The 23,431-nt window shown below is 40.6% G+C and overlaps 1 protein-coding gene across 5 annotated transcripts in view; it reads right to left on the bottom strand.

Moving 5' to 3' along the window:
• The window catches only part of PEAK1 (pseudopodium enriched atypical kinase 1), a 305,386-nt gene that overhangs the window by 37,262 nt on the left and 244,693 nt on the right, over positions 1–23,431 (bottom strand). For all 5 annotated transcript variants that reach the window (XM_082735956.1, XM_082735954.1, XM_082735957.1 and 2 more), the window contains one exon: positions 10,961–11,154. In XM_082735956.1, coding sequence (XP_082592082.1) covers positions 10,961–11,154 — 194 coding nt within the window. The remainder of the gene's footprint in view (positions 1–10,960; positions 11,155–23,431) is intronic.

The raw sequence follows: 23,431 nt of genomic DNA, 5'->3' as shown, positions 1-23,431 counted from the left end.
GGGGGGGGAGCGTTGTAGAGAGAGCTAGCACAAGCAGGAGGGGCAGAGGGAGAGTCTCCAGCAGACTCCCTGCTGAGTGAAGAGCCGGACACAGGGCTTGATCCTAGAACCCTGAGATCATGACCTGAACTGAAATCAAGTGTTGGATGCTTAATTGACTGAGCCATGTAGGCATCCCAAGATCAACATTTTAAAGATAATCACATACTGAAAAACTCAAAATAATAACTCTCTTGTTACAGAGATCTGCTAAAAGGCACTACCTTTGAAGACACACGAGGGACAAACCATAGCAAAAGTTTGTTTAAGACCTGACAATCATTATAATCGTGGGGTGCTAGGGACTAAGGGCACTTAATGACACATTTGGACAGGAGCAGTATGTGAATGAGCATAATTAACTCTTCATTCCCATAAGACAGGAATGTCATGGGCTCCTAGTTGGTCTCTCTGCTTCCAGTTGTTCCCAAAACAATCTTTTAAAAATCCTGATATGTCTTTTTATTAAAAAATCTTCAGTAGCTCTCTATTTCCTATAGGTATATCTTTTACATAGATCACTGTGACGTATATATACCATTTATGGTCTAGCCTCATCTCCCCTACCTTTAGGCTTTATACATACTCTTCCCTCTACCTGGGATGTTCTTCCTTGCTTGCCAATCTGACAAACAACCACCCTTCTTTCAAACTCTGCTCAAAATTTAACTGACCCTCTCCTACACGCTTTGGGGCAGAGGCTTTCATTAAACCTTGAAATATCTGCATCATAGCAACTAGCACATGGGCTCCTAAGAGTCCAGCCCATGTCTCCTTTTCTCAAAGGCCAAGAGTCCTTGAAGATAGCACTGTTTTTTCCAGTGCCAGGAGATAGTTGGTGTTTGACAAATGTTTACTGAATGAACGTATTAAAGCCCAAATAAATGGGACATATTTTTTTCCTTAAATTGTAATTTCACCCCTAATTTTTTTTCCAGGGCTCATGACAAGTAATGTAGATGAGAACAGGACAAGAGAGAACAAAGGAAGAGACGTTCATCTCCAAACTGGGAAATATGCATGGTGGTTTATAAATATAGATGTCACATACCACCGTGCACCCGCCTTGTCAAGTGACTGGGCCATCACTGGCTAAACCTAGTACTCACTGTATCACCTCATTGCAGCAGGCCTCAGCAGCTTAGGAAGAAGGGTCCCACCACAGTCAAATGGAAGCACCAACTGGCAAACCCCAGGGGACATCAACTTCATGCCAAATGATAAAACGAAGCTGACCTCCAAAGACCACTTTGCACATACCCTCAAATAAAGAGATACGCTGACCACTTTAAAGAATGTCAGTGGTGTAGCAGCTGACAGACTCAATTTTTATAGAATGTAATTTGAAAACCTCTCCAAGAACAGAGATTATTTATCTACATAATTTGAATATTGTACTCCCCCAACTAATTCTAGTATATGGGAAACTATTTTTAAATGAAATGTAGCTAAGTTAAAAGATAGGGACACAGTATATGATTCCTTTTTAAATAGTAATAATTATATTTTTAGAAAGTACAACAAATGCTCAAATGTTCAAAGTGGTCAATCTCAGGTTTTTGTTTTTTAAAGATTCAGATAATTAAAAATGTGCAATTCTTTAATCTTTGGTTCAAATCATTAACTTTGGATTGTGTAGAATAATATCTGGCCCATAGAAGTTCCTTAATAGTTATTTGTTGAGTAAATGAATTAACGGCAATATATCCTTCAGAATGACTTTTTTTTAAAGCTTCTGTTTATGATGCCATTATTATATACTTAACAACATTAAGGCCAGCAAAGTAATGACACTCTTTTAAGTACACTCACCGCTTAGCATTTTTTTAAAAAAGATTTTATTTAAGTAACTTCCACACCCAACGTGGGGTTCAAATTCACAATCCCGAGATCAAGAATCGCATACTCTGCTGAATGAGTCAGCCAGGTGCCCCTCACCCCTTAACATTTCACACTGATGATCAATACACTGCCAAAGGAAGTTCTGGAGACAGAGGATTTTAAGATGTTTTCTTTCAGTGTTTTAAGGGTTCAGCCTTAAGGAGATGCCCTAGATAAGTAAGATAAGAAATGTGGAGCGGTGCCTGGTTGGCTGGCTCAGTCAGCAGAGTGTGCAACTCTTGATATCGAGGTTGTAAGTTCCAGCCCCATGTTGGATGTGGAGATTACTTAAAAAACAAAAAATGTAATCTTGGGGCCCTGGGTGGCACAGTTGGTTAGGTGTCCAACTCTTGGTTCCAGTTCAGGTCATGATCTCAGGATCAAAAGATCAAGCCCCGTGACAGGCTCCGAGCTGACTGAAGATCTGCTAAAGTTTCTCTCCCCTTCTTCTGCCCTTCCCTGCGCTTGCGCTCTCTCTTCCTCTCTCTAAAATAAATAAGTAAATCTTAAAAGAAAAAAGTGATCTTGTGGGGTTATGTAGAAGAATGGCTTATATAACTCTTTCCTTAGGAAACCTCTGGATTAAGCCTCATACAGCCATACCTCAATTAATTGTATTTTGCAGATATTGTGTTCTCATTTTTAAAAAAAAATAAACTGAATGTTTGTGGCAACACTGCATCGAGCAAGTCTATTGGCACCATTTTTCTAATAGCATTTGCTCCCTTTGTGTCTCTGTGTCATGTTTTAGTTATTCTTGCAATTTTTCAAACTTTTTCATTATTATTACATTTGTATGGTGATCTGTGATAGTGATCTCAGCAGTGATGTTACCGCTGTAATTTTGGGGGGCACCACAAGCCACACCCATATAAGATAGCAAGCTTAATCAATAAATGTATTCTGACTGCCCCACGACCAGCTATTCCCTTATCTTTCTCCCTCTCCCTGGGTCTTCCTATTCCCTAAGACATACCACTATTGAAATTAGGCCAATTAATAACCTTAAACTGGCCTCTAAGTGAAAGGAAGAGTTGCATAGCTCTCATTTTAAATCAAAAGCTAGAGGGGCGCCTGGGTGGCTTAGTCAGTTAAGCATCTGACTCTTGTTTTTGGCTCAGGTCATGAACTCAGGGTCCTGGGATTGAATCCTGTATTGGGCTTCATGTTCAGTTGCGAGTCTGCTTAAGGATTTCCTCTCCTCTCCTTCTGTCCCTTTTCTTGTCATTCTCTCTCTTTAAAATAAAAAAATTACTACTTAAATTACTACTTAAATTACTTAAAAAAAATCAAAAGCTAGAAATAATTAAGCTTACTGAGGAAGGTATATTGAAAACCGAGGTAGGGTGAAAGCTAGGCCTCTTATACCAGGTTAGCCAAGATGCGAATGCAAAGGAAACGTTCTTGAAGTAAATTAAAAGAGCCACTCCAGTGAACACACCAATGTGGAAAGTGGAACCATCTTATTTCTGATATGAAGAAAGCTTCAGTGGTCTGAAAAAAGACCAAACCAGCCACAACATTGCCTTCAACCAAGGACTAATCCAGAGCAAAGCCGTAACTCTTTTCAGTTCTATGAAGGCTAAGAGGTAAGGAAGCTGCAGAAGAAAAGTTGGAAGCTAGCAGAGGCTGGCTCATGAAGTTTAAGAAAAGAAGCCATCTCCGTAACATAAAAGTGTAAGGCAAAGAAGCAAGTGTTGATGTAGAAGTCGCAGTATGTTACCCAGAAGATCTAGCTTCAGGTAAACAACCAGATTTTCAATGTAGATGAAACAGTCTTATAGTAAAACAAAATGCCATTTCCGACTCTCATAGCTAGAGAGGAGAAGTCAATGCCTGGCTTCAAAGCTTGCAATGACAGGCTGACCCTCTTGTTAGGGGCTAGTGCAGCTGGTGACTATGATTTGAAGCCAGTGCTCTTTCACCATTCCAAAAACCCTAAAGCCCTTCAGAATTAAGCTAAATCACCTCTGCTTGTGTTCCCTAAATGGAATAGCAAAGCCTGGATGACAGTGTATCTGTTTATAACATGTTATTGAATATTTTAAGCCAGCTGTTTTGATCTATTGCTCAGGAAAAAATAAATTCCTTTCAAAATATTACTGTGCCTGGTCACCCAAGAGTTCTGATGGAGGTATACAAGATGAATGTTGTTTTCTTGCATGCTAACACAACAGCCATTCTGTAAGCCATGGACCAAAGAGTCAATTTGACTTTCCAGTTTTGTTATTTAAGAAATATACTTTGCAAGGCTATAGCTGCCATAGATAGTGATTCCCCCACGGATCTACACAAAGTAAATTGAAAACCTTCTGGAAAGGATTCACTTTTCTAGATGCCAATAAGACCATTCCTGATTCATGGGAAGAGGTCAAATACCAACATTAATGGGGGTTTGGAAGAAGTGGATTCCAGTCCACATGGAGGGCTTTGAGGGTTTTAAGACTTGTGTGGAGGAAGTAACTACAGATGTGGTGGAAACAGCAAGAGAACTAGAATTAGAAGTGGAGCCTGAAGGGTCATCTTGTTGGCTCAAGTAGGTTAAGTGTCCAATTCTTGGTTTCAGCTCAGGTCGTGATCTCAGGGTCATGGATCCAGTCTCACGTGGGGCTCTGTGCTCAGTGAGGAGTCTGCTTCAGATTCTTTCCTCCTGCCCCTCCCCCACTCAAGCCTGTTCTCATACTCTCTCAAGTAAATAAATAAATCTTAAAAAAAAAAAGTGCAGCCTGAAGATGGGACTGAACTGATGCAATCTCATGATAAAACTTTAACAGATGAGAAATTGCTTCTTATAGGTGAGCAAAGAACATGGTTTCTTGAGATGGAAACTGCTCCTCGTGAAGATGCTGTGCAGACTGTTGACGTGATGACAAAGGATTTAGACTATGACACAGCTGATAAAACAGAGGCAGGGTTTGAGAAGATCGGCTCCAATTCTGGAAGTTCTACTGTGCTTAAAATGCTATCAAACAGCATCACAAGCTACAGAGAAGTCGCTGGTGAAAAGAAGAGTCAACTGATGCAGCAAATAGCACTGTTGACTTATTTTAAGAAATTGCCATAGCAATTTCTGAATTTCTGAAGGCCCTAGTCTTCAGACCCTGATTTGTCAGCAGCCAGCATCACTGAGGCAAGACCCTCCACCAGTAAAAGGATTACAAGTCACTGAAAGCTTAGCATTTTTTAGCAATAAAGCACCTCTTAATTAACATATGTATATTGTCTTTTAGATATAATGCTATTGAATATTTAACAGACTACAGTACAGTAATAAACATAAACTTTATATGCATCGAGAAACCAAAAAATTAATTTGATTTCCTTTATGGTAGTATTCAATTTATTGTGGTGGTCTGGAACCAAACCCATAATATCTCCAAGGTATGCCAGGATTAGAATAAAAAAGCCAGCTGATTAACGGAGCACAAAAACTGATACTTGAAATTTTTCTATATGAAATTTCCTGAGGGCTTACCTTCCCTAATCTGGGAATCTTATAAAGTCAAATGTGAAAGTCACTTTTGGCTAACTCATTCAAACATGTTCTTAATACCTACTGCATGTTTTAGGTAATTTGCTATGTTGTAGGCACACAGAAGGAGAGGTAAGCCAAGAATCTGCAAATGGAGAGTTGATAGATATTTCTAAAAACTAACGTGAAGTGTGCTCAGTTACAAAGTAAATGAAGGACAGCTGAAGTCACTGACTTATTTCTAACACAGTAAAAGTTACTATGAGCGCCTGATTTTAGCAGGCTGATAAAGTAGTCAGGTGTGCCACATAAAAAACTAGCAATATTTCTTCTAGACATCTTGAGATAGACAGAAATGTGGGGAAAATGTTGAGGTCTGATTGAAAAAATATTCTATCGCTTATTTGGGAATTCATTTTGGGTGGCTGATACCCTGCTAAATTCAGTTTGGGGTTAATTAAGCAGAGATCAGGGTTTGTTCAGAGGCCTCATATCACCATCATACAGAGTAAAATCATCATTTTTCAAGTTGCATAAAGGCCAATATGATTTTTGTGCCCATAGGAGACAATACAAATCCTCCAAATAAACAATTCTTTAAAGATATGCTGTCCTGGGGTGCCTGGGTGGCTCAGTGGGTTAAAGCCTCTGCCTTTCGCTCAGATCATGATCCCACGGTCCTGGGACCGAGCCCCACATTGGGCTCCCTGCTCAGTGGGGAGCCTGCTTCTCCCTCTCCCTCTGCCTGCCACTCTGCCTACTTGTACTCTCTCTCTGTCAAATAAATAAATAAAATCTTAAAAAAAAAAAAAAAAAGAAGTGCTGTCCAACAGAACTTTCTGTGACAACAGAAATGTTCTGTATCTGCATGTCCAATGCAGTACTAGCCACTGAGGGCTACTGAGCACTGACAATAGTGAGACTAGTGTCTCACTAGCAACACTGTCTTAGTCTTAGCTAGTGAGATTAAGACACTGAATTCTTATTTATACTCTAATGAATTTAAATGTGAATAGCTAGATGTGGCTAGTGGCTACCGACTGTATGGGATAGTGCAGCTCTAGAACCTAATAATTAACCAAGTTTAAACAAAATAAGGTTTGCTTTATTTATGCTAAGGAGAAGAAAAAAGCCACCTGAATTAACCCTGGAGAATAATCTCTAAGGTAAAAAGAAATGGCTTTAAGATATGGTCTGCAGGGGCACCTGCGTGGTTCAGTGGGTTAAGCCTCTGCCTTTAGTTCAGGTCATGATTTTAGGATCCTGGGATCGAGCCCTGCATCAGGCTCTCTGTTCGGCCGGGAGCCTGCTTCCCCCTCTCTCTGCCTGCCTCTTTGCCTACTTGCGCGCTCTCTCTCTCTGTCAAAAAACAAAAAACAAAAAACAAACAAACAAACAAAAACTTAAAAAAATATATACAGTCTGCACAAGTGCACAAATCAGTAATAATTAGCAGAACTTGGGGTCCTCTATCATATTCACAACTTCAGTCTTTAGGATGCAAGCAACCCACAACTTCTTGAATTTATATTTTTTTGGTCTGCTTATTCAACATTTTTTTTTTTTTTAATTTGAGAGGGAGAGAGCCCATGTGCATGAATGGGGGAGGAGAAGAGAGAGAGGGAGAGGACCAAGCAGACGTCATGCTGAGCATGGAGCCTGATGCAGGACTGGATCCCACAACCCTGAGATGGTGACCTAGTGGAAACTAAGAGTCAGACACTTAACCAAATGAGTCACCCAGGTGTCCCTCAACATCTCTAATAAACATTTTAAATTATTTCCACTTTATTCTACATTATCTGGCTAGCACATCAAACATATCTGAAGGAGAAAGCAACAGCGTATCTTTGGGAAGAAATAAAGGAACTTCATAATTCTTGAGTACTTCTATATACCAAGTTCTTCTTTTATCATCATCCCTATAAAGCAGATATCACCATCCCCTCATTTCAGAGGAGGAAATTGAAGTTCTGGCATGCCAAACAGCTGAACTACAAGCATACAGGTGGGCAATGACACAGATACCAGATGAACCAAAACCTGGTTGATCCCTCAAACTTATGGGTTTTTTTTTTGTTTTTGTTTTTGTTTTTTTTTTAAGATTTTATTTATTTTATTTGACAGACAGAGATCACAAGTAGGCAGAGAGGCAGGCAGAGAGAGAGAGAGAGAGGAGGAAGCAGGCTCCCCACTGAGCAGAGAGCCTGATGCAGGACTCGATCCCAGGATCCTGAGATCATGACCCGAGGCGAAGGCAGCGGCTTAACCCACTGAGCCACCCAGGCACCCCTGGTTTGTTTTTTTTGCCTACTATATTACACTGCCTCCCACATCCACTTTACAATGTAATTTTCAGAAATAAATTCCACAGTAAAAATAATGGTAATCCTTATTTTCCTCCCTCAATTTCTTCCACTGGTCTGTCCATCCATCTTCTGCCTCATTTGATAAAGAAAAAGAAGGAAGGAAGGAAGGAAGGAAGGAAGGAAGGAAGGAAGGAAGGAAGGAAGGAAGGAGAGAAAGAAAAAGGAAGAAAGAAAGAAAGGAAGGAAAAGATAAAGAAAAAAGAAAGAAAGAATGTGGTGTTTATAGATTGGTTTTAGACTATTTAAAAAGATCTAAAGGTATTACATTTAAAAATACTGTTTCCTTTCTGTTTTTAAACTACAGATTTTAAAATAATAAGCTCCTAGGACTTTAAATCACAAGAAGTTACCCAATGAGATACTTTAAAATTTCCTGCAAATGATTTATTAAAAATATTGAAAAAGGCAATTTCCAAATGCCATCTAAAATACTTGTTTCATTAGGAAAAAAACAGGAACAAAAGAAATAATTAAAAACCCCTCAACTGTAGAACTCATGTCATTAACCCTATGTGTTACTCAGTTTTTATTTTATTCGCATAGTAAAACCTTCCCATAGAAGAAACTAACATGTGTCATACGCTATGGAATCAAGCACAGCCACACAAGCACTTAAGGAAAATAAGGCAACACTTTACGAGCATCACAAAGTTTAAAAGTAAATTAACAGGTTGGAAAAAAAGCTATCTTTTTGATGGGGCATCTATAACATGGTGTATTTTTAGTGTTCTAAGTAATGGTAATCTTTTGAAATTTTGAAATTTTGTGTCTCAATGTAGATGACTAAAAAAAAAGTGCGGGGGGTGGCGGGGAGACGGCTGCAGTCCTTCAGTATTTTACAAGAATTTAGTGGTTATGATCATTATAGTCCTGGTTAACACTGACAGGGTTCCAATCCTGGTGCAATCCTTACTGGTTCTGTGACTTTGGGCAAGGCATTCTGACTCATTTTTGTCATCTGAAAAATGGGGATCAAAATTCCTAAGGTTTTTGGGAGGATTAAATGAGTTAATATAATATAATATGAGGTACTTGGATTATTCATGGAAGTAAGGTTCTATTTTTTTTTCTAATTATCTACAGAACTGAAAAGACAAATAAGATAAAATAATTAACCTTAACTGACATTGGTGGATAGATTTTTTTAAAAGCTTTTTAAAAAATTTTAATTATTTTCTACACCCAACATGGGGTTTGAACTTATAACCCCAAGATCAAGAGCTGCATACTCTACTGACTGAGCCAGCTAGGCACCCCAGCCGATGGATATTTTTTAAAGAGATGCCATAAGATGCCATATAATAAGTAATAATTAGTAATATATTTTACTGAGGACATCACAAAAGAAATGTTGGGGTAGTAAGAATGTCTGAAAGATATGTCAATATATTATGCTGAGAGCATACTATAGTAAATAAGCAATAGTTTTTGTATCTTACGGGATGTTTCAAAAAATATAAAACAATGGGAGAAGTTGAGTAAGCTGTCTGACTATAATTCCAACTGGAAAATGGCATCTGAGATGGTTGTTTGGGTATACTGTAATATGGGCTCCACAACGCACAGATCATAGAAGGCTTCTAGAACTTAGAATGGAAGTCTTCCTTATAGAACGTATTTTCAACTGCATGTGGATTGTTATGATGAGTTTTCCAAAAGAGCACATTAGAGCATTTCTCCTACAGTATTACTTCAAATCTTTTTGCCTTCTTAAGGACTCCTTTATTTCCAAGTACTCTAGCTGCTCTTAGAATAATTTTTCCCTACTATAACCTGATGAAGGGAAAAGACAAAAAAAGGAAAAGAGAAACAAGACAGAAGAATGCTTTGATATTACGCGCCACCGATCTCCAAACAGGTTTAACTGTTGTCAGAGCCCATAAGGATCTTGCTAGTGCTGTGCATATGGCAGTTCAACTCAGGCTACTCACCCCTCTCCTGACTTGAGGGGAGAACAGCAATGAGAAATCCTTATCTAGCCCCAGGCTGTGCAGAGAACTCTGACACTCAAGGAAAGACGACAGATGGAAAGTTCCTGGGTACTCAAGGAAGAAGAGTGAAGATGATTGGAAAAACTGAAGAATCTCTGCACTGGCAGGCACCTTAGAGGTCACTCAGTCTGGCCCTCTTTGTCCTGTAGGCTTCCTCTTCACTGCATCTCTGAGAGATGGCCCCTCAGCCTCTGCCTGAACACCACAATAACTGGGATCTTACTTCTTTGAGCCTGCTTGCTCCAAGCCAGAAATCTGAGCTATATCATAGATTTCCACATCATTTTCCTATCAAATTAACCACCTCGCCTTATGTATTTTGCCTCTTAAATCTGTTTACTGTTCCCCCTCCCATTACCTTAGTTGAGGCCTTTCTCATCTCCTTACATGGTCCTGCCAAGGTACCCAACTACTAGATTTCACCTCAAATACTTCACCTCCAATCCATCTTTCATGGCAGCCTATAAAGCGGATGTTCTAAAACACAAATTATAGCACATTATCCCTCGGCTTAAAACCTTCTGATGGGTTACTATCACAGAGAGCAAAAAAGTCTCAGGTTTTAGCTTGAAACACACACTCATCAAACTCTTCTGCTCATAGCAGCATGAAACGGCTGTGGTAGCCCAGGCACCGTGCTTGTTCCAGGGTTCGTGCTTTTGCTCCTGTTGCTGCCTTGGGTTGGAATACTCTTTGTTCCCTCTGTCCACCAGCTAAGTTAGTTCAGGAACTAGCTTCCAAAAGGCATCTTTTGGCACCCTCTCCTGGGTAATATAAAAAATATTCCATGTGTGTATCACTGTATTTATGATATACTACCGAAATCCTCCCGGTGAGTCCCTCAAGCAGGGACCATGTCACACCCTTAGCGCATGGCACAGGACTCATGGTAGCAAGTGTTCAGTATATGCCTAGTAAACACAAGGACTTTTTCTGAGGTGAATTAAAATTTATGGTTCCACACCTGCTGTTGTACGGAAGTGCTGAATCACTATGCTGTACACCTGAAACTTATATTACACTGTATGTCGACGAACTGGAATTTAAAGAAAAAAAAAAAACTTAAAAAAAAAGAAAAATTATGGCTCCCATTGTCCAACTTTTGCTCCATGCAGCAATAAAAACCATCTCACCAGGGAAATCAAGCATTTGGGTGGTGCATAAAAAGGCAAAGTTTAAATACTATTTATATGACATTTTCTACTTACCTAAGTTGCTGTAGGTTGCACTACAGGGATTCAGGTCAATAGTATCTGAAACGTCTTCTTTTTCCTCGTCCCCTTCCAGTCCAGGTAGGGGCAAGGCTGCTGTGATGGGAGGGCAGGCTCCGCCATCTTGCCTCGCAACAACGGATCTTGGATCCCGAGGAGAGAAGTCCTCTGTCACTTCATGGGTCTTGTGACTGAAACAAATCAGACTGTGGTCACAGTGGCATTCAAAGGTCTGGTTAAAATTTAGATTTAAGGAAGACATATACTTGCCAAAAATGTAATTAACAAGCCCCAGAGTCACCATTATGGGCCCTATGGCCTGAAATACTTGTCTGAATAGAGGGCAGTCCTTCATCTAGGCTGATCCTCTTATTTATCTTGATTCCTACACATTGAGAATCCAGTTCGATAGAGGAGGCATAGTAATCTCAGAAGGAAGCCTGAGAATAAGAAGGTAAGAAATGAAACTAAGGCAGGAGGTGGTGATGGTAGTGGTGAAGGCTGAATGCTTAACTGGTTAAAGACAAAACACCCACATGCTTACATGCTTAGTGAAGTATTTGGCATATTTGCTAGACTGTAGTACTGTAACATCAAATAATTTACTATATAAACTTACTTTATTTCATTTATAGAGTTTACTACATGCTAAAGTATTCAGTAAAGGATCAGGAATAAAGCTGGGATTAGACTAAATAAGGAGGTGAAGCAATTGCTTCAGAACGTAAACTGCAGCCAGCAAAGTCTTGTTGTCAGGAGGACAGAATCCACAGCCTTTGCCCGAATGCATGCAGTAGGCAAGGTGAATGAAAATGAAAGGTCTGCATTCAGACCTCAATTAAATGAACCTGAAAGATCCTGTTGGCCACATACCACAGTGTGGCATCCATACTACTTTGTGTTTCCAATCTTGTTTCACTGCTGCCTGTTCATTTGCCTATAGCTATCTCTTCCAGTCTTCCCCACTTCCCATCCTGCCTGAACTGTCAATGCTTTGCTATAAGTACAAGGGGATGGGATGGTCATTTAATGTTGGTAGAGAAAATTAGCCTAGTTAGAAAATCTCACTGGGCTAGCCAACAAAACAAATTTAAAATCAGGCATCTTTAACAGTTTCTGAGAGTGTTCTTACACTGTCACACACTCACCAACCCTTCTTTCCCCCTTTTTTGGTTTTGTTTTAATGTGGGCAAAGAGAAAGAAGGAAACATCTTAAATACTATAGCATGTTATTTCTGGATTTTCAATTGGCAGTGAATCATAGTGACATTTACAAGTTTCTTTAAAAGAGGTACTTTGTTTGATCATGTGTCATCTGAACATATATCACCTGTGGATTTGAGGGAGTAGATCTGAAAAAGGAGTACCTTCTTATCAATCTTTCATTATGGAAATTATGCGTGTGTCTGAACAAAAAAATAAGCCTTGAAGTCTGCTGGATACATAACTTCAAAAATACTCTTCCAGAGCTGGCAGAGCCAGAGGTCTCTCTGTACTGGGAGTGAGCAATGAGCTGGAGCTTCCTTCCTGGGATCTGGCTCTCGAGGACAGTGGTAAGGTGGAAAGGAGCCACTCCACTGGCGGCCAGTAGGGTGGTGTATGTAAAGGAGGCCTCAAACAGTCGAGCATGCTGCCTCTTAATGGGCTGCCCTAGGACATCAACCCGAAAAAAGGGCTCCAAACAAAACTGGTTTCTCATAATATGGAGCATTACAAAATCACAGTGAGAAGGGGCCTTCGCTTCCCTGCCATTAGCAAAGACAAAGCAAAGTGACACTTCTGAGACCCTCTCAAATACCACATAGTGTCAAGGCTATAGGTCACTGGATCGTTACCAACATGCTTCAGAAGGAAAATGATCTTTATTGGGCAAAAGTTAATGTAAGTCATTTCTGATTTCAAAGTACAAGTATATATCTAAACATAAAGTGACATTCATTTCTTATTTTAGAGTTAATTTGAGAGGTTTCCTAAAATGCTGTTTGTAGGCTTCTAACCTCTGCAAGCTTGCTCTCGCCTTTTCTCTTTCCCCAATCTCCTCATTATTACTAAGACAGCTCTCTTTTCCATTATCAAAAGGGATTAGCAAAGGTTGGTTCAGAAACCACGACTATACCCTCCCTTGTCTGTTTTCCTCCATGCAATGGGCTATTTACCATGAGCCTCAGCTATTGTGAAGACTACAGAAAGAGTTACTGCTATTAAACCATGAAGAATTCCCTGGGCCTGCTCCTCACATACATGAAACACAGCTCTGTGCTCCTATGGGCTTCTCACAACAAAATACGGATGCTAAAAAGCAAGAAATGTTAAAGACTCACCCACTGTACTCACTCATACAATTCCCCATTAAAGGGTAGTCTACAGGGCCACCTTCGGTCTGTTAATCATGTCCTGAAGCTCTGATATACCAGAGATCCCACTGAGCTCAGGAAAACTACAGGTTGGGTAAGATACAGGTTTCGAATTCTGCACCTTAATATCATCCACTGCACCTTGACCTTTACCTTAGGGGTTTGGTCTGGGAAATGTGCCAAACTACCTCTGGGAAGCAAAGTGAAAACTAGTTTTATTAACTCTTTGAGGATCAGGGCAGGACAACCTATATTCCACATAAAGGTTAGTTTTCATAAGCACATTTTAAGTAAGTACACTGGTATATCACCAATTAAAAGAATCATCAACTATAAAGAACTATGCAAAGGGAGCTGATGAAAGTGAAATCACAAGGAATTGCAAATGGATGCTAAGATGTTTAATCAGCAGTGACAGCAGAGTCTAAAAGGAAGAATTTTTTTTAAAAATGCATCAATGATATGTCATGTCTTGATGCTTGAGGGAGGAACAGCTCTATGTACGATAAAAATGGTAAAAGAGATGAGAAATGGAGAGGCTTTGAGAGTTCAAGCTTAGATGTGGTAACATGCTATGACTGAAAAATGAAAAAGAACTGAGAACAGCATCAGAGAAGGTTGACTCAGTCACTATGTATCAATAGACAAACTGTCTAGGAAGAAAGAAAGAAGTAAAATTTGACAATTTATCTAAGGCATATTAATTTTTTAAGGGAATATAATTTTTGACCATTGATTTCTTTGTGCCACATTTAGATATGAAATCCAAAAACCCTCCAAGGGGTGCCTGGGTGGCTCAGTGGGTTAAGCCTCTGCCTTCAGCTCAGGTCATGGTCTCAGGGTCCTGGGATCGAGCCCCACATTGGGCTCTCTGCTCAAGCAGGGAGCCTACTTCCCCTCTCTCTCTGCCTGCCTCTCTGCCTACTTGTGATCTCTGTCAAATAAATAAATAAAATCTTTAAAAAAAAAAGATATATTTTTAAAAAGAAAACCCTCCCAAATAATAAAATGACACTTTCCAAATACAGATTTTATCTCCTAACAAAGGGGTTCATCACCAGTATTTCATCAAGAAATGTTTAAGGTAATGGACACCAAAATGAGAATCCGAGAAACCAGGTTCTGATTTCCTATTCCTTGATCATCTGTACCAACTAGAGGACAGCCTCAGAAAGGAGATAATGAACAAAATGAAAATGTCCCCCATTTCCTCCATAAGACAGAAAGTTTAAAAAGAACTTTAAAATGAAATTATAAGAAACTTGTTAGAATTTCTAATACACTATATCTTAGCACATCTTGAAATAACAAATATGACAAGGATAACTAGATTTTTCTCAGGTAAGTACAATTTGATATTTATTGTTATAAAACAGAACTATTAACTAATAAATGGCCCACGTAGAGGAAGTTATATCTTTTCTATTTCTACGAGTTAAATTCATGTTTAAACAATCCCTAGGTCTATAGTGCTATGCAGAATGTCTACAGTAACTATGGCATTGATACCTAGGTCCTTAATTGTCAGGCTGAGTCACACCCCGATTTAGCCTACTATTTTCCTGGACCCTCAGCATTTACTCTGTTTTCATAATGGAAGACAACACAAGTTCGTGTGTACCTCAGACTCCTCAACTGACTTTTTCCTTAATGACCAGTTTATAATTGAGATTTGGGATGGATAACCCAACACTTAAAAAATCAGGTCATAATCTCCAGGAAGACATCTCATTTTCTGAACATGGAGAATGAACTTAATGTGTTCAAAGGAAACTGTAACATTGTTACAGATTTGTCTGTTCTACAAACGAATCCCTTGGTAAGGTTATCTCTCATCAGTCTGCAACATTCATACATAATTCAAAGCTGCACAAGCAATCTCCTGTGGGAAGCTCACTTGGTTTACCCCAGGTGGTGGGATTAATCATTACACACCATCAAATGAAAATGATTTTTTTTTTCTGGCAAATTCCTTCAATAAGATTTTTGTAAAAATTCTGTTAAATGTCTGAATGTACTTTTTTTTTTTTTTTATAAAAAAGGCAAATCAAATTCTGCATTAGAGTCCTTTATGCATCCAAGTATTTCCACAATTTCTGTTCAACTTTATCTTCAAATTCAACCACTTCCATTCAGCTTCAGAAGGGACAGTAAATGAAATCAAGCTTCAACAGAGACCATCTGTCTCTTTGGGCAAATGGTATTCTAACCTCCCATTTGCCAGCTCTCTTCGGCAACATTTGTCTCTATTTGCCGAAGACAGCCAATTAATAAATGTGTGATTTTTAAAACCTCCTTTTACTCCTAAAATTCAGATCAAAGCATATCAGAAACAGCATATCACAGTTTTCTTAACTGGTTTCAGAGCTGCTGATTTCTGGGGTTGTGGGGGATGGTGGGCTTTTGTAGAGCTGGAATATATACCAACACATGAGGAGAGTTCAAAGTTATCAAATCCCACACCTTTAATCTATCAGAAGGAGGAAAAACTCTGTCTCTCTCTGTCCCTGTAACCCCTGCCAATGTGACATTTCCTAATCCTATCTTGGTTTCCAGGTCATCAATTTGATTTTGCTATATTTTCCAATTACTGGCATTCTCAGGTCGAAAAGTGTTGTGTCCGTTGATCATTATCTTAGTGTCTCCAATTTTCCACTAAGCCTTCTGTAGTCTTTCACTGAAACCTTCAAACTTCTTCTCCTGAACTGAGATTAACCTTTCACTGAGATCTGATGGGTTCTTCCTAATATGTCTAACAGAAGTTGGTCAAACAAAGGTAGCTCTTACTAGTGTGAATGAAGTGGCTGGGTCTTGAAATGAGGAAGACTGGTAGCCATGAGCAAGGTCCTGAATAGACTCTAATCTTCAGACACTGCATGGTTTCACTTTCTCTTTTTTAAAAATAGATGTGAATAGCGAATTAAAAGTGTCTTTAAAGCACCGGACCGTGAGACAGAAAAGTAGATAAAAACACGGGCCACTGTAAATTACTGTCATGTTCATAATACTAAGAAAAATTACAGTTTTAAAATCCTATGAAATACGAAGTCAGAATGGGATCTGTGCAAATCAACAGAGAAGATAAACTAATCTTGGAAAAGAGCAATAAAAGAAGGCTGCCTTTCTCAACAGCGTTACAGCAGGAGCCTCTCATCACCATTTAGGCCTTGGCTCACTTCTAAAGAAAGGTGTGACATACTGATGTATATGTCCTGAGAAAGCAAGATATTAGAAGAAAAGGACTACCCAAGGGAGGATAGGGGCCCTTGACTTTTTATGCATGCGCAGAAGCACTGGAGAAGCACTTTCCTCTTTCCTCTTGTCTCCCTCCACTGCCTGTCTGCCCTTCGAGTCAGAGGAGGGAGAGGAGTATGTCACACCATGCTCTGAAAACACTGCGGGCTCATGGAGGGGATGGGAATCTGCTCCTCCTCGACACTGCACAAGCTGTACGCTTTCCCAGTTAATTCGCCAAAACACTTCAGGGGGTTGAGGCAGTTGCTTTCATTTTGCAGATAGGGAAACTGAGCTCAGATGAAGTGAAATGAGTTGCCCGGGGTTACGAGGGTAACGTGGTAGTAGAGTCGGGATCTGAACTGGATTGTCTCCGAACTGACCCCCACCACACTGACACCATAGTGCAAGTCTGGTATATGGTAAAGACTCGACCATAAATGCCTGAATGTGAAGATGAAGAAGTAAGAGTGCTTTGCAAAGAACAGAATTATTATTAAAATTATTAGAAGCTATTATAAAAGGGTATTAATGGCTATAGATGTGTCTACTTTTGAAAAATTCTAAACAACGTAGTTATTTACATTGCAAAAGGATTTCTTCAAAAAGGAGCTGCTTTATTTTCAACATTTTGAGGAACCTCCATGCTGTTTTCCAGAGTGGCTGCACCAGCTTGCATTCCCACCAACAGTGTAGGAGGGTTCCCCTTTCTCCGCATCCTCGCCAGCATCTGTCAACCCAGCAATTGCACTATTGGGTATTTACCCTAAAGATACAAACATAGTGATCCAAAGGGGCACGTGCACCCGAATGTTTATAGCAGCAATGTCCACAATAGCCAAACTATGGAAAGAACCTAGATGTCCATCAACAGATGAATGGATCAAGAAGATGTGGTATATATACACAATGGAATACTATGCAGCCATCAAAAGAAATGAAATCTTGCCATTTGCGACAACATGGATGGAACTAGAGCGTATCATGCTTAGCGAAATAAGTCAAGCAGAGAAAGACAACTTTCATATGATCTCCCTGATATGAGGAAGTGGTGATGCAACATGGGGGCTTAAGTGGGTAGGAGAAGAATAAATGAAACAAGATGGAATTGGGAGGGAGACAAACCATAAGTGACTCTTAATCTCACAAAACAAACTGAGGGTTACTGGGGGGAGGGGGTTTGGGAGAAGGGGGTGGGATTATGGACATTGGGGAGGGTATGTGCTTTGGTGAGTGCTGTGAAGTGTGTAAACCTGGTGATTCACAGACCTGTACCCCTGGGGATAAAAATATATGTTTATAAAAAATAAAAAATTAAAAAAAAAAAGGAGCTGCTTTAGTACAGAAAGACTGCGTTCACAGATGCACCATCACAACCGCCTCTGCATTTGCTGAGAGTACGGTACTGTACTTAGATATATGTCTCCTAACGATATCAATCCAAGTAAGGCTTGTTATTCCTGTAACAGGGAATCTGAACAGCAGCCAAAACGTACATAGTATTTATTGTGTGTCTGTTCTAAGCCAGGATTCTCAAAAGTGGCACTACTGACATTTCGGACCAGATAATACTTGCTGTGAAGGGATGTCCTGTGCATGGTAGGATCCTACTAGCATCTCTTGCCTCTACCCAGGTGTTGTAACCACTCTCTCCTTCCCTAGTCATGATGACTAAATGGTCTCAGACACTGTCATGCCTTGGGTGGAGGTAGGGAGGGGAGAACAAAATCTACCCTCTTCTCACAGTTTTTCCTAAATTCTTCTAAGTCTCACAATAATGCTCTAGGCAGATTATTATTTTTTTTTCAGGGTTTCAGAACTCATGGTTTATTGACACTTGAGCACAGTGACCCCTGGGAGGAAACCAAGTTTCTGGCCCCTTCAGCCCGGGACTCATCCCTACAGACAGAGGGAACAGCCATCCTGTCTTGGGACAAGATGCCCCTCGCAGAAAACACCTCTCCCAGGAGCCCTGCTGAGATATGCACAGATAAACCCTTGGCAAGGCTGCATGGCGCATGAATGGCAAAGCTTGGCATGTTTGGCAAAGCTGTGGAGCCTCGGCAGAAAGTGCTGGTCTCCTGGGGCTGCCTCCTGGGGGCGACCGGCAGGATCCCAAGGCAAACCAGCTTACTCTGCACAGGCCCAGCAGGTTTCCGTTGAGCCCTTGTCAGGGCTAGGCCCGGGAACTGGCGTGGCTGTACCCCTGGCCCCGGGACTATACCCCACCTGTGCAGGGCAGATTATTATCTCTCTTTTACAAATGAAGAAATTAGAGTCCAGAGAGATTAAGTCATTTGCCTCAGGTAACACAGCTGCTAACTGGTGGAAGAGAGATTAAAACCTAGGGTCTGTGGTCTAAACAGATACCCTACTCTGCCTCTCAGTTTACAGATGAGGTAACCTGAACCAGGGCTTGTCCAAGATGACAGAGCTAATAAGTGGTGAAAGCAGGATTCAAATCCAGGTCTGAGTGACTTCAAAGTCAATGTTCTAAAATATTATGCTAATTGTTATTAGGCTGTAGTGTGACTAAGAATTACCTTGGGAACTTGCTGAAGATGCAGATTTGCGGCTCCCACCTCTAGGGACAAATTTAACAGCTCTGGGGGATGGCCCAGGAATCTGAATTTATATAAACAACCCAGGAGATTCTGACACAGTTGGTCCTAGTGCCTCAAGTATAAAAAGGATCAAGGTGTAAAAAGTGAGCATGAAAATTTTAAGTTGGGGGGGCCCCTGGGTGGCTCAGTGGGTTAAGCCTCTGCCTTCAGCTCAGGTCATGATCCCAGAGTCCTGGGATCAAGCCCCGAGTGGGACTCTCTGCTCAGCAGGGAGCCTGATTCCCCATCTCTCTCTCTGCCTGCCTCTCTGCTTACTTGTGATCTGTCAAATAAATAAATAAAATCTTTAAAAAAAAAAAAGAAAAGAAAATTTTAAGTTGGAGCACTGCTGCTCAGAAGTGACATAAAGGGAAACAAAATAATTCAAGTAGTCACAGAGGAGAGATTCATAAAGGGCTATTAAAAAAAGAGGAGGGGGCTGTTTTGGAACCAATCCTTACCTTCTGAGGTTTATTCTTAGAATACAATTATACAAACTTACAATATGTTAGAAAACAAGGATTTGGTCTAGTATGACATTCACAGTTTTTAGTTGGAGCCCTGTCTGGATAAAGTTACCTCTGAAAATAAGAAGCAGCATCTGTGAGAGAAGCAATAGGTCGAGGCTCCCGATATGCAGCATGACCTCAATTCCCAGTATCAACAGAGGACAGAGATGAGCAAAAAGGGCAGACCGCTCTGACTGAGAAAGCTGCTACAAGAGGGACCTTGGATGCTGGGCCAGGGTTCTTTTCCTAAAATCTCTATTTTGTTCTGCTGTTCCTCTGTTCCACATCCTTGTGACCTGTCAAGGTCATATCTGAACTACCTAAAGGTCTTCAAGGCCTTTCACAATGAGGCTGCAATGTATGTTTCCCTCCTTACTCCAAACTTCTCAACACACAAATCCTTTAGCTCCACACAAACCAATGTATTTCTACATCATAACTTCCTATACCTTGGACACACTATATTCTCCATCTGTGCTGAACCTACTTTCTCTGTCTACCTAGAGTTGCTTCCCTTCTTTTCATCATCTACTTCAAACTCAGTCATTAAAGACTATGCAGGCCTCAAGTTGGCCAAGACATCTTTGTGTCTTCAGGACTCTTCCTTCTCTGAACACTGATAACAGGTGTTCTGGAAAAACATTCATATCCCCCCATTCATATGTTGAAGCCCTAAACCCCAGTGTGGCCATATTTGGAGATACTTAAGATTAAATGAGGGGATAAGGGTGGGACCCTGTCCTATAGGATTACTGTACTCACAACAAAAGATACCAGAGGGCTTGGTCTGTCTCTCCCTCTGCACACAAGGAAAGTGAGGACATAACGAGAAGGTGGTCATTTCTGCAAGGTAGGAAGAGAGTCGTCACCAGAAACCAGTTCAACTGGAACCCTGACCTTGGATTTCTGCCCTCCAGAACTGTGAGCAAATACATTTTTGTTGTTTAAGTCACCCAGTCTGTGGTATTTTATTTATGGTAGCCCACACAGACTAATACGAAGGGAGAATTATAGCAAACATCCAATAAATGGGTGTTGAATAAATCAAATCAGGTGGGATCTGGACAGCAAGGCACTAGAGGATATTACTGCGGTTCTGTACCTGCATTCCTCCCAGTAAAATCCCAGCCTGCACCACCATGGAGACTGGCATCAGGACAGGTTCCAGTGTGGGGCAGGCCATCTCCCTGATGCAGACTGGAGCTTTGTCCCTGTGCCAGCAGCACAGAAAGGCCAAAGGCTGACTCCTGAGGCTCTTTTAATACAGGAGAACTAGACTGGGAGTGGGGAGCGGGCCAGTGTGCACCGCTGTTATGTTGTTGTTGTTTAAAGATTTTATTTATTTATCTGACAGACAGAGATCACAAGTAGGCAGAGAGGCAGCAGAGAGACAGAGGAGGAAGCAGGCTCCCCGCTGAGCAGAGAGCCAGATTCGGGGCTCGATCCCAGGACCCTGAGATCATGACATAAGCTGAAGGCAGAGGCTTTAACCCACTGAGCCTCCCAGGTACCCCTGTTGTTGTTCTTTGGCAAGCCTTTCTCCCTGCTATTAACAAATCACCATTATCAAGGCACCATATGAGAACAAACTGCTTCTCCTGGAATTAAACTTTTAAATATTACCTGATAACTCTAATCCATACTCTACTGCAGTTATGTTAAATAATCACTGGCTGAAACTGTGGCCTAGAGGTCTGAATACAGGCCTGGAAATGAGAAACTCAAATTTCATTTCAGCGCTGCCACAACCACTACTCTGCCCCTGCCTCCCATAATTCATCTATAAAATGAGTATAGTGACATTTATAGGAGTATGTATTAATTAGGAAATTCATATTAAGTGCTTTTAAGAGAGTGAGCAACTATGTTCAACTATGCCCGTGTTGAGTACTTTGAGACTGCTCAACAGCTCGACGTATCTCTTCCTGGTCACAGACTTCCCTCCTTGCACTGAGACTGACTTTATAAAAGACATGGTAGAAACCAACGGACTCAACAACCACCATCAAGAGTGCAAAAAAGAAAAAAAATCATTCAGGGGCCAAACACCTCTGAAGTCAGACTCTGGCTCTGCTATCTATTTGCATAGCAGCCCTGGGAATGCCGATGAGACTCTGTTTCTCAAGATCTTATAAAATAGGAAGGATGCACTGTCATAGATGTTGAGATAACGTGAGTGAAAGTGTTTTAAGAATTATACAGTAAGGGGCGCCTGGGTGGCTCAGTGGGTTAAGCCGCTGCCTTCGGCTCAGGTCATGATCCCAGGTTCCTGGGATCAAGTCCCGCATCAGGCTCTCTGCTCAGCAGGGAGCCTGCCCCCCCCCCCCCCGTCTGCCTCTCTGCCTGCTTGTGATCTCTCTCTCTGTCAAAGAAATAAATTAAAAAAAAAAAAAAAAAGAATTATACAGTAAGATACTGGTGTTTAACTTCAGATTCATTAGGCTAACAAGGAAACAAAACTGACCCAATACATGGGGAAGTCTCAGTTGGATTCTTCACTTTGGAATATATTCATTATGAGACTCTAGGCAAGTACCTTACTTCTCTGGAGTTTTATCACCTTCCAGAAGGGAAAGGAATGTAAAGCCATCTGAAGACCATCCCATCATGGTACACTTAAACAATCATTCTGCATCATTCTGTGATTAGGACCAAGTGAGATGTTTATCAGTTCTCTGTAAAACAGGATTATTTAGAATTTCAACAGTAAGGGCTTTATGAACTCATCTAACTTTAGGAACAATATGTCAGCAAATGTAGATGTGATCTTTATAAATGCTTGTAGTCCAAAAGTTTCTTTAGAGCAAGGACTATGTGATCAGGAGAGCAAACAGCTACTTTCAGCTTCTGTCTCCAATTTTTTTCTTTATGAGGAATAGGAATTTGATCTCAGAGGCCAGTGTGGTCCCCAGCATGAAAAGATGACTTTGATAGGATTCTTTTGGCAAAGAGTAGAGATAATGCAAATTAAGGTATAACTGGAGCATAAGCATCAAAAAAATTCAAGTTTCTAACTGACCTTTACAGAGAGAAGGACATTGCATTTTACCACAGTCTAAAAAGTGCTCAGACTTTTTTTTTTTTTTTTTTTCCCATACACACATGAATATAAAGAGACCCAGACTCTAGGTACTTCAGGGAGTTGCAAACCTGTGCGGTGTCTGGCTAGAATAGACACCAGCCACTAGCATGCCTGACAACCATAGACAAATCAGACATTATAGCATAGTCTGGAGACTTGGCCAACTTTTTCTGTGAAGTCAGTAATATTTTAGGCCTTATAGGCCATATGGTGTCTGTTGCACTTAACGTTGCTGTTATAATGCAAAAGTAGCCATATACAACATACAAATGAAAGAGTGTGGCTGTTTTCCAATAAAACTTCGTTAGAGAAACAGGTAGACAAGTTGGATCCACCTATATGCCATAGTTCTCCAACTTTTGGTCTATACTCTTGAACCTTTTAGTGGATTAGAAAGCTCCTAGGATTGACTCCTGGATTACTGAGGACTCTCAATAAGGACTCTAAGAAGATCAAAAAGATCTTGGAAGGATAAAGGAAAAGCTTATATAGACGAATGGCATTCTTAAGGGAGTAAAGGTGTGCCAAATCTTATCTGCCTGTCCAAAATAGAAGTTGGTGGAGGTTTGGGCAGAATCCCAGCAGTGTGAGGCATAGCTGAATTCCTTAGATGTTTCTGGGAGTCCGAGAGAAAACAGATATAAATGACACACAGAAACGCATGCTGGGGATCTTTGCTAATTAGG

Source organism: Mustela nivalis, assembly GCF_964662115.1.
Source record: "Mustela nivalis genome assembly, chromosome: 6".
Taxonomy (NCBI): domain Eukaryota; kingdom Metazoa; phylum Chordata; class Mammalia; order Carnivora; family Mustelidae; genus Mustela; species Mustela nivalis.
Note: the sequence above shows the minus strand (reverse complement) of the source record. Positions and strands in the feature narration are given on the sequence as shown.